The sequence below is a fragment of the Vigna radiata genome, unplaced genomic scaffold (genome assembly GCF_000741045.1).
Source record: "Vigna radiata var. radiata cultivar VC1973A unplaced genomic scaffold, Vradiata_ver6 scaffold_48, whole genome shotgun sequence".
NCBI lineage: Eukaryota > Viridiplantae > Streptophyta > Magnoliopsida > Fabales > Fabaceae > Vigna > Vigna radiata.
This window is the reverse complement of record NW_014542925.1, coordinates 1,908,811-1,919,975: the sequence shown is the minus strand read 5'-3', so window position 1 is coordinate 1,919,975 and position 11,165 is coordinate 1,908,811. Positions and strand designations below refer to the sequence as shown.

Below are 11,165 nucleotides of genomic sequence, written 5' to 3'. Positions count from 1 at the left end.
AAATAAATAAATATTCCATTGCAATGGGAACAAACTTTGATTGAGACATACTATTTTATGCTTTAATTCCCCCTCAACCGTTCATTTAAAATGAATAAGTATTTGTTCGCTTTGCCGAGGATCATATATAAAGTATCAATTATACGAGAAGATATCAATCAAGGTGAATGTATTCTATTTCATAATATATATATCATGTTTGAAATTTAGTGTACAAGTTCAATCTTTTCAAATTATCAGTTCAGTGTTTGCACAACAATTTTTTTTTTTTTAAAAAGATTACATATATTTTAAAATTCAGTGAAATAAATGAGATTTTTTATTTTCGTTCATGTAAAAAATTACGAATTTTGATTCCTAATATTATATGATAATAACTAATTACTTATATATTAAATAAAAGGTTAAATACATTTCAAATGACACATTATAATATAATGTGTCACTTAAAAAAATATCCTAAGCTTCGTGAAATAAATATTATTAATCTATCGTAAAATCAATACTAAAGAATTAAAACAATAAAACTTGTAGAAATGAAAATGAAGTAAAATATCTTTGATACAAGAAACAAAAATTCATATTATTTGTAAAAAAAAAAAGTTAATATCATAATGAAATTTACAGAAAATTTATCAGAGACCAATAATTTTGGAAGACTAAAAATATATTAAAGTTTCTGCCAAAATTATTTTTGTAATTTTTTAAATTTTATTTCATGAATTAGTATTTTTAAAGCATACATTACTGTATTGTTGCTTCTCTCTGAAGTATTTTAACGAGAACCCTTGAATTTCGACCATATATGTATGCATTCTCTTTCAGATCCAGATATATATGGCTTGAGCATTATTAAGACAATTTACAAATTTATAATTAAAGGAAATGGGTAGGTTGTGATATATGAACACAAATTAAAATTTATAAATGGTTAAAATTACATTTTTTTTAGAAAATAAATACTAGATTTCTTATAGAGTTTGATTTTAAAATATGTGGATCAAGATAATAAAAAGTCTACAAAAAGAATATAAAAAAAATTATAGGATCAAAATATTCATATAAAAGTTAAGATAATTTCATGGGTATTTTTTATGTTTAAACCCTCTTTTGGTTTTCATATTTGTTAATAATTTTAAATGAGTTTTTAATTTTTTTTTTTGTCTCAATTGGATCCATATACTTGTAAAATTGTCTCAATTGGTCCAAATATTTGAAAAATTGAACCAATTAAGCATTGTCCGTATTTTTTAGGTTTAAATCCTCTTTTGGTTCTCATATTTGTTGATGAATTTCAAATAGGTTCTCATTTTTTTTCGGTCTCAATTGGGTCCATATACTTGTAAAATTGTCTCAATTGGTCCAAATATTTGAAAAATTGAACTAATTAAACCTTATCCGTTAAGTTTTCACAAACAACATTAAAATTTGTTCACTTGATACACACTTAATGTGTTGATGTAAAACTATTATATTACGCGGAATTTTTTAACTAAATTAACCGTGTTTGACGTGACACAAAATTGAATTAGTAATGTTAAGAATTTCTTAGGATTATAAAATTTTTAATAAAATAGGGATAGAGAAAGGGAATTAGAGACTTCATCAGTAAATTCAGTAGAAGAACACACGAGAGAAGATGAAGCAGGAACCTTACCCAGCCATCATTCTCCGTCATCATGCAAGCTCTTCACTCGCTCACCCTTCGTGCTTCTCCCTTGGACCCGCTTACAATGCCGCCAATAGAAGAGTTGTCGCCGCTAAATGCGACTTCTTTGTCTTCGCCACGATAGTGCCCAAGGTCTCTGCCCTGCAGTGCCAGAAGGACCCCAAATGCGTCTTCTTCATCTCTGTTTCGTGTTCGTGTTCGGCAACGACGTCAAGGGTTATTACGAGTAGCTCCTTGCCGGAAAGAGTGGCATCACCGCCATCGATCGGTTCGACGCGTCCAAGTTTCCCACCCGCTTCGGGGACCAGATCCGCGGCTTCTCTGCCGAGGGTTACACCTTTTCCCAAAATTTTAACTTTTTTCCTACCCTTTTTCTTGTTTCTGTTTCTATAGGTTTCAATTACTGCTGATTTATATTCTGCAGGATAGTGAGCCTAACATCATCAATGGTGTGTGGTCAGTGTGTGTGGATTGTGGATTTGAAGAGAGCCACTGATGGAAGCCTAATACATTGCGGCGAGCTTCGAGACAAAGGTTAAGGGTTTGGAGAATCAAATCCATGGTTAGAGTGATGTGGGAGTAGCTGAGGTGGAGGCGCTTCGAAACTGAGAGAGGGTCAGAGTCTGGTTCTTTCAGAAGCTTAGAGGAGAGATTATGCATAACTGGGTTTATTTGGGTAACCGACGAGAAATGTCTGGTTATCAATCCCTTTCTTCTTATTTTTCTTCATTTTTTCGATTCAGTTCTTCATTTTTTCCTTTTTATTTTTCTCAAAGCTTTCAAATTTTTCTAATGATTTATTTTTTACTATGTTATCAGAGTGCCACCTGCAACAATTCCGATCGTTGCTCACCATTGTCAACAACCATCACTGTCGCCGTTGGTAGAGGTCTCCTTTCCAGTCGCCCTCTAACCATATTTCATTAAAAATCTCCTAATATGAAAGAAATCCTTAATCTGGACAATTAAATAATATAACATAACACGTCATATAACACTTAGAAAATACTTACTAACAAATTAAATAATAAATTTCACATAATATAAAACGTATACATCAACAGATTAAGTGTGCACCACGTCAGTCAATTTTAACACCGTTTATGAAAACTTAACTTAGAGGGCTTAATTGGCTCAATTTTACAAGTATATGAATACAATTGAGACAGAAAAAAAAAATGAGGACCCATTTGAGATTCACCAACAAATATGAGGACCAAAAGAGGGTTTAAACCTATTTTTTAAAATAAAAAATCTTGCTTAAAAGTAAAAGTGTAAAGCAAATATTTGCTTTAAAAAAGTATACACATGAAAAGGATTTAATTATATATATATATATATATATATATATATATATATATATATATNTATATATATATATATATATATATATATATATATATATATATATATATATATATATATATATATATCCAAATTGAGGACAAAGTGAATAGGAACAGAACATAGGTTGAGTTAGAGTCAAATTGGAACCTTATCAAACTAGTTGAGATTTATGCAAGTTAATCCTAGTTAGGACAAGTTCAAGTCATGCTAAGATAAGTCAAGTCTAGGTCAAGTTGAGATGGACTAGGTTAAAGTCAAATCAAGTTTTACTTGGACCAAGTCAAGTTGAGCCAAGTCTAATTTTGGTCAAGTCAAAGTTTGGTTGACATGAGCCCGACTCATGTCAAACCATGTTAAGTTACAAACATGCCAAGTTGGTATGACTAGGCCTAAGTTGAGTTAGATCCCATCATGTTGATTTGGGTCAAACCCACGTTAGGACAATTATAGTTAGACTTAGGCTAGACCATGTCAAGTCAAGCTCATGTCAGTCGATTCCAAGTTAGGATGAGTAGGATCTAGTTGGTTGAAGTCATGCAGGTTATTGAGTCGAGTCCAAGTTAGGTTAGATCAAAGCATATTGGATTTGGCTAAGCTTGAATAAACCTAGGTTAGACACAATTCAAGGTTAATTAGGTTGAGTTTGGCTAGATCAAGATGGGACTAAGTCGAGTTCAGCAAAGGTCACTATAGGTCTTGCCCTAGCTAGCCTATGTTAGGTTGTCCTAGACTAGTCCAAGTTTGGATGAGTCAAACTTGGTTGAACTCAAGTTAGGCTTTATTGAATCAAACTAAAATAAGTTGAGGTTGTTAGACTGAGCTGGTTCAAAATCGGGTTAGGCAAAGTTGTATTGGCCTAAGTCAAATTTAACCCAAGTCAAGAAAGGTCAATTGGGTTGGACCTTATAATCATGCAAAATTGGACTAAATTGAGCTAAGATGATGCAAGTTGGGTTAAATCACAACTTTTAAGTTAATTTAATAAAAACTATTTAACAACTAAATTATAATTCATATAAATATTTAAAATTAATTTATAATTTGAAATATTTTATGGACTTGTTTAATTGTAAAAAATATTTAAGAACTCACTAGTGCAAAAGCACTATTTAACGTCGGTTATTTTGGGCTTTTAACATCTATTCATAAATCGACGTCTAAACCGGTGACGTCAATGGGACGTCCGACATCCTAACCACAGACGTCTATAATGACGTCAGTTAGTGCCCACGAACGACGTAAATAGACGTCAACAATGGTTTGAATGGACGTCTAAAGGCACTAATTAGAAATCGGATAAGGCATTAATCGACGTCTAAGAGCACATATAGACGTCGAACATGACAAAGACCGACGTCTAAGAGCACATATATATGTCGGTTTTTGCATTAACCGACGTCTAATACAGTGGTTGTGTTTTAGTGTAGTTTTGTTCCCGTCTTTGGATAGCCTAGTAGCACAATCTCCTTTTGCTTGTTTCCCAAAAAAAAAAGCTTGCGTCTTTTGAATTTCTTATGGTCCCTTCAACCCAAAATCGAACCTGGGTGGTTGCTTAGTTCCATTTTTCACCCGCAAGAGGAAAATATCACGGTGAAACGAAAACTAGACAACAACCCAGGGTCGTTTTTGGGTTGAAACGATCACAAGAAATTCAAAGGACGCCGCTATTTCCGGGAGGCAGCTAGCAAAGGGAGAATGTGTTACTACGTTATCCCAAGACAGGAACAAAATTGCACTAAAACACAACACAAAGAAAGCAAATGTTAATTAGTTGAACCAGAAAATAATCGATGAAAGACTAAACAAACGGTAAGCATAAACATAAAACCACGCACCTGGGATGCAATGTCGCAAGAGAGAAAAAGAGAGGAGGAAGACGATAAAGATATCACAAACAACTATAGAATGCCGCAACAAAAAGAAGACGTGCTGAAAGGGAGAAAAAGAAGAGTGTCGCGAGAGAAAAAGGAGAAGAGGAAGAGGAAGATATCAGAAACTGAATGCCGCGAAGAGTTTGCGGTCTATTTAAAATGAAACCGGACGTCGGTTTCTCCAGATAGTCGACGTCTATATGACTATAGACGTCAATTCTGTTACTAATTTGACGTCCAAGTTAACTTTTCAACTGACCTTTTGAATCCCATTGGACGTCGACGTCTAGGAAGCTGAAACGATTGACATTTGATTTCCTGTCAGGGATGTTGACGACAGTTGTGATGGGGCACCAACGTCTATAATGATGTACATCATTACTTACAGGCACATAGACGTTGGTGCCCCTGTTAGCCAACGTCTATGGCCCTCGAATTTGGTGAATCTAATTAATTACAGGCACTTAGACGTCGCGTGCACAGATCCCCGACATCTAAATTGAAGATTTTTTATCTTTCTCGCCTTCCATATTCAGGCCTTAGACGTCGCCTGTTGACTAAGCGACGTCTAAGCGTCTGGGAATTAGGTGAAAGCATTAATTACAGGCCTATAGACGTCAGCCCCCCGTGAACACCGACGTCAAGGGACTGTCTTATGACCTACCTCAGGCCATTAGACGTCTGTTTGAAGCAGTTTGGACGTCTACAATATCATAGACGTCGCGTTGTCTGGAAACCGACATCTAAGTTACCAAGCTATTTACGATAATGCCACCGTCCACTCATATACGTCAAATTATCAGCAAACTGACGTCTATTGGATGACGTTAAACAACGCTTTTGCACTAGGCACTCATTAAAGTCTTCTAACAAAGTAAAGTAATTTTGACTTTAATCTTAATCAATTTTATGGAATAACATAAAATATTAAGACTTTTTTAACCTACTCACTTACTCTAAGTGAATCAACAAAAAAAAATTAATTGAAGTTATAACAAATTAATATCTCTAAACATATATCACAAATAAAATTTGATATGGTTATAGCAACCATAAAGTTTACATGTAAGTTATAAAACTTTTTAAAAATGTTTAATTAATTTAGAAAATTGCTCCAAATTGAAAAAATATTTATTAATTAATTTTGAATAAATCTCATAGTCAATAAATATATGACATGTTTTATTCTATATTAATTTTTTCTTAAAACATATTGAAACTGGAATAACAATAAAAGCTTGAGCAAAATGGTCCCTTCTTATTTTGATTTATATGGAAGGAACGAAGGGGTTGAAGTTTCGAAGGAGAATATATTTGTCTTCTTTTGTATATATTGTGTGAACAAAATGAAGATTGAAGGCAACTAACATAGTTAAGCTTTTGGGCTTTTGGGCTCAACCCGAAACCATTCTACAAAGGGGGTTACTCCCTGTAATTCCCCAATTCTAACCCCCACCCCCCATTCCATTTTTAAGATTTGTTTTATTAGTTTATTTTTTATATTAATTTTCAGATATTTTAATAATGGAATTTATATGTTTTGATGTATTATTTTTAAATATATTTTTAACGTATAAATGGGAGAGTGAGAGTTGCAGAGAGCGTTTGGAGGAGGAGCGTTTCAAAAGCTTTGGTGGAGGTGGGAATACGAAGGAGAGGAATTTGAGTCTGTGTGTTTTGACTGAGGCAGACTGTAAAAGAGTAGGTTAACTTTAGTAAATAGGTGTAAAACGGTAAAAATAAAAAAAAAAAAAACATAAAGATTAATTTTGTATTTAAAAAAAATCCAAAAAAATTGGGGGGTAGGGGTTGGAATTGGGGAGGTACAGGGAATAACTCCCTTCTACAAATTATATCAAATATAATGAAAAGAACAAATTGCTCACATCACCACAATTGGACTTGAAATTCAAAGAGTTATAACAAATATGATTAAATTCTCTAAGTAGTTCAATATTAATGTAACATGAATACCCTTCCTAGGAATATAAATTTTGTATTTGAAAAAGTAAAATTCAAATACGCTTTTTTACTTTGTATTCTGAAATATAAAATCTGAAACATACAAAATTTACTCTAAGTTATACAATTTGAAATAAATAAAAAACTTATTACTAAAAATATTTTTAATTAGAGCATTCTCTAAAAATTTGAATTAGAAGTTCCAAGTAATTGTTTTAATGACAATAATTAGAATTTTCCAAAGACAGAAATGTTTGCTGGTTTGATTCCTGGTTCGTGATTCGTTCAGTTTTCTTTCCCGTCGTTATTAATAATTAACAATAGATAAAGATACAAGAGTTATCCAATAAATGCAAATAAAAGAGGGAAGAATTTCTTTTTTCAAAACTTTTTTTTTATGCAACGAGCACAAATTTAAATTGTTAATTTTCCAAAGGCTTCCAAAGAGAAATTTTAAAGTATCTAGTGAAAAAAAAAATGTTTTTCAATGGAAATTTTTCAAAACTGAAAATCTAACTAAAGAGCCATAGAGTGTGATATTAATGGCAATTCTAATTCTTCATACCAATGCAATGGTGGTATTTTCATTTCTCTCCAAAATTTAAAAAAAGAAATTAGTGTAAATCCATATGAATTTACAGTCAATTAAAACTTATGGAGCGTAATCTTGTTTATTGCAATAATGATCATCATCTTGTCATCGTTGATTTTACGTCTGTTCTTGAGATGATTTTTTTTTTTACCTTTGTGAAAAAATGACAACTGATATTTTAGTGTTAATCTTTGCATTTGTAAAATTAAACTAATAACAAAATATTAAGAAATTTTACTTTTATTAAATTCCAACATCGGGCATTTGGTCTAGTGGTATGATTCTCGCTTAGGGTGCGAGAGGTCCCGAGTTCAATTCTCGGAATGCCCCTAACAACCATATTTTTGGTTCTTTCTCACTGTGTAACATAACTGAATCATTGTATTTTTCATTAAAGCAACCAAATACACACAAAAACTAAACTTAACTTGAAATAGAAAGATCATAGCACTGAATAATGAACTTCCTAGTACCTACACTAATAAACTTCTGAAATCAAACATACCCTATGGAGTAAAAGTATATATATATAACTTCTTTTAGGTTTATTCCCTCTAAGCATACTTGCAGTTATCGTAACCTGCAGCAAAGAAAACAACATGAAGTAGCTCAGAATCAATCCCAAAACAGACACAAAACATGTTTTAACACATGTTAAACTTCTTCCCTATTTCTTAAAAGGAACATGTAATGTTTATAGCTTACTTGGGTCACTGACAGCTATGAGACCTGATCCTGCGAAGTAACAGTTCCAACCATTTCCACCACTGAATGCATAGTACTGATTCATGACAACCGAAGCATGGTTCAACAGATTGTTGGGCTCGAAGCAGGATCCACCTGGCTGGATCATCTTGCAATCACCCAAGATGCTGCAAGCATACTCAATGTTGTTCTCCAGTGTAGAATCACTTGATGAAGGTTTTGCCACACACCAACTCTTCTGGGCTTCCTGTATTTGAAACAAACAATCAGCTTTCTTCCATATTCATATGCAGAATATACTTACTCAAGTAATGTCATGAGTTTTCACCAATCCATAAACAAACTTCACATGCCCTCCTGCACAAGTCAACCAATTAATCAAACATCTAAGATGCTCAAAATGAAGTAAAATTTCATGCAATTCTAAAGCACTATTGGAAGTTAGTCAACAGAAAAACACAAGTTATATTAACGTATTATATATGTATAGAGAGAGAGAGATAGTATGAACTTTCAGTGGAAATTGTAAAAGGATAATTCATATAGAAGGATAATTACCCAAGTTGTTGGATGAGAGGAGCAGAGGAAAAATGAAAAGAAAAACAAGTAGTGAAGCAGTTGATTTGGCCATGGTGTGTGCTTTGAATTCGTAAAGAGATAAATGATGCTATTTTCCTTTGAGGGGTGCTGTGATGTGAACTGAAAGGGCATTGTATATATAGAGGTATAGGTAATTACTGTTAATTAATACTTATCAGTTTTAAACCAATTATTAGCTCATTAATTAGATTACACAGCGTTAAAGCGGTTGGAATGTAATGATAATAGCAGTAAGATGAAAGGATAGGAGAAATTATAGTGACATGCAGGTACTAATTTAGAAGACAGGAGAATAGGAACAGAAGAATGCATGTTTTTTCTGCATATATACTCGGAAGGGAAAACGTTGCAGCTGAAGAAAGTTCTATATAAGCATATGTATTTGATTATTGATGATGATTCTTATTATGCAATCGCTGTCCATAGTTGTAGCCTTACAGAAAATAGAAGCATAGCATGCTATGATATATGGTGATAAAGAGAGGCAAATCATGGCTTTTAAGAATTAAATTTGAAAGATGGTTACATTTAGAAACACATGCATTCGTTTTTCTGCCTCATACTTAGAAAGGAAAATATTACAGCTCAACCCAATTTCCATGAATATATAAATTCAATTATTCATGGTTATATTGTTATTATCAAATCCTTGTCCTCCATCATTTAATGCAAATATTTTGATTTTCAATATCTTCATATTCCTTTTTCTTATTGCACCACGTGAATAGAAATATTCCAATACACATCCTCCCAATGTATAATAATAATAATAATAATAATAATAATTATTATTATTATTATAATGATAATAACCAATTAATGTTTTTTTATGTTAAATTTCAATTACTTGTATAACAAATTAAAATATTTATCTTAGATGTCTTATTTATCAAAACAAAGTCGTCATAGACACGCTTCATATTTGACTAACTAAAGCATAAATTTATTTCAATGGTGAAAAAATTAACTAACTCATCCTTTTATGATTTTTATTTACACCCACTTTTGCTTCAAATTAAAACATTTATTCAATTTCTAATTAAAAATAATAAATTTCTTTTTTATTATAAACAATTACCTTTTTAACAATTTTCTACAATTTTCTATATACAAACACTTATAAAGAGTATATAATAAGGATGATCAAAATATCTCTCCGTAAATATCTGTAAATAAAATTCTCGTCAAATAATTAATATTCACGATATTTATAACGAATGACATATGTTTTAATTTATCATATTATTCGTACATATATGTATTCTTTATCTACGTATATCTTAACCTATTGTCATCCTAAAGAAGGGAGGAGATTACTAATAATTTTCTTTTCTTATTTCTTTTTCTTTTTATTTTTGGTATGGGGTTGAGAAAACCCTTTTATTTATCTCTTTCTAGTATATTCGTTACTATCGATGAAAGAAATGTAGACTTGTTCCGTTCCAAAAAAGATTAAACTATTGATTCTTAAAATAAGATACCTGCATAAAGATTTTTAAAAGTAATTTAATGTTTTTAATGTAATAATCATATAATTATCATGTTAAACATTAAATATATATAATAAATGTATTATTTATTTTTTATATAAAAAGTTGTTGTGTTTATCTTAGGCCCTTTTGGTAGGAACAAAATATAATAAAATAAAAAGTAAATAAAAGTCAAATGTTTTTATTAAGAAAAAAAATAAAAACACAACATACAGGTGAATAAATGAGTAAAAATATATGAAAAGTAAAATATAAAAATATTAATGGGACTCATTTACTATCTGATTATCTCGTCTATCTCTTTCTTATCAAACAAACTTAATTAAATCTATCCTCTTTATTTTCACATCCTTTTTGCAACCAGAGTTACCATTAGAGATTTTTTTTTCTTGCCCAAGTTGTCCCTTTTAATTTAATATTTATTTTATAGCAGAAAAATGCTGCTAATAAAGGTTTTTGGAAGTTGGAATACTTAACTTTTATGGTTTAATACTCAACTTTGTCCCTAGTTTGGTTGACAAATCTCAATTTAGTCACTCTTTAGAAAAGTGTTTGAAATTGGTCCTTATTTTTAAATTTTTGAGTCAAAATAGTCCCTTCCATCAAATAATGACAAACGGTGTTAAATTCTTTTTCTCTCTCTTCTCATTTTCTATGCATTGCAGGTTTTTGTCAACATTTGCAGTATTTAATGATTATTGTACTTTTTCTAATAAAATTTAATATGATTAAATAAAAAATTTAATTTTTTGATGATTTTTTTGTTTTTGTTTAAATTTTATGATGTATAACTAAATAATATTTTGTTTTTATGATGTATATAACTAAATAAAAAATAAAATTTAAACAAAAACAAAAAAATTTAATATCCTTTATTGAATAATAAAGTCAAAAGAATTTAGTTGGAATACCTTTCTACTTCTTTATAA

The 11,165-nt window shown here is 31.0% G+C and overlaps 2 protein-coding genes and 1 non-coding gene across 3 annotated transcripts; 2 read left to right on the top strand and 1 right to left on the bottom strand.

Annotated features, from left to right (window-relative positions):
* Window positions 1–1,625: 1,625 nt before the first annotated feature.
* LOC111241002 lies at window positions 1,626–2,764 on the top strand. Its single transcript, XM_022777299.1, has 2 exons — window positions 1,626–1,999; window positions 2,094–2,764. The coding sequence occupies exons 1-2, from the start codon at window positions 1,640–1,642 to the stop codon at window positions 2,163–2,165; spliced, it is 432 nt and encodes a 143-aa protein (XP_022633020.1). The 5' UTR covers window positions 1,626–1,639; the 3' UTR covers window positions 2,166–2,764.
* Window positions 2,765–7,699: 4,935 nt separating this feature from the next.
* Window positions 7,700–7,771, top strand: TRNAP-AGG. The gene has a single exon. It is a non-coding gene; the product is annotated as a tRNA-Pro (tRNA).
* Window positions 7,772–7,995: 224 nt separating this feature from the next.
* Window positions 7,996–8,927, bottom strand: LOC106752822 (glucan endo-1,3-beta-glucosidase). The gene is made up of 4 exons (XM_014634593.2): window positions 8,705–8,927; window positions 8,475–8,503; window positions 8,147–8,393; window positions 7,996–8,021 (listed from the first exon to the last, which is right to left on the bottom strand). The coding sequence occupies exons 1-4, from the start codon at window positions 8,775–8,777 to the stop codon at window positions 7,996–7,998; spliced, it is 375 nt and encodes a 124-aa protein (XP_014490079.1). The 5' UTR covers window positions 8,778–8,927.
* Window positions 8,928–11,165: the final 2,238 nt, after the last annotated feature.

Excerpts from the sequence above, each read along its gene's own strand:
- LOC111241002 (XM_022777299.1), top strand. The coding sequence starts at position 1,640 with ATGAAGCAGGAACCTTACCCAGCCATCATTCTCCGTCATCATGCAAGC. Across the intron at positions 2,000-2,093 it reads CCGCGGCTTCTCTGCCGAGG|GATAGTGAGCCTAACATCAT; the intron begins GTTACACCTTTT and ends TATATTCTGCAG.
- LOC106752822 (XM_014634593.2), bottom strand. The coding sequence starts at position 8,777 with ATGGCCAAATCAACTGCTTCACTACTTGTTTTTCTTTTCATTTTTCCT. Across the intron at positions 8,504-8,704 it reads CCTCTCATCCAACAACTTGG|GAGGGCATGTGAAGTTTGTT; the intron begins GTAATTATCCTT and ends TGACTTGTGCAG. Across the intron at positions 8,394-8,474 it reads TGAAGTTTGTTTATGGATTG|GAAGCCCAGAAGAGTTGGTG; the intron begins GTGAAAACTCAT and ends TTTCAAATACAG.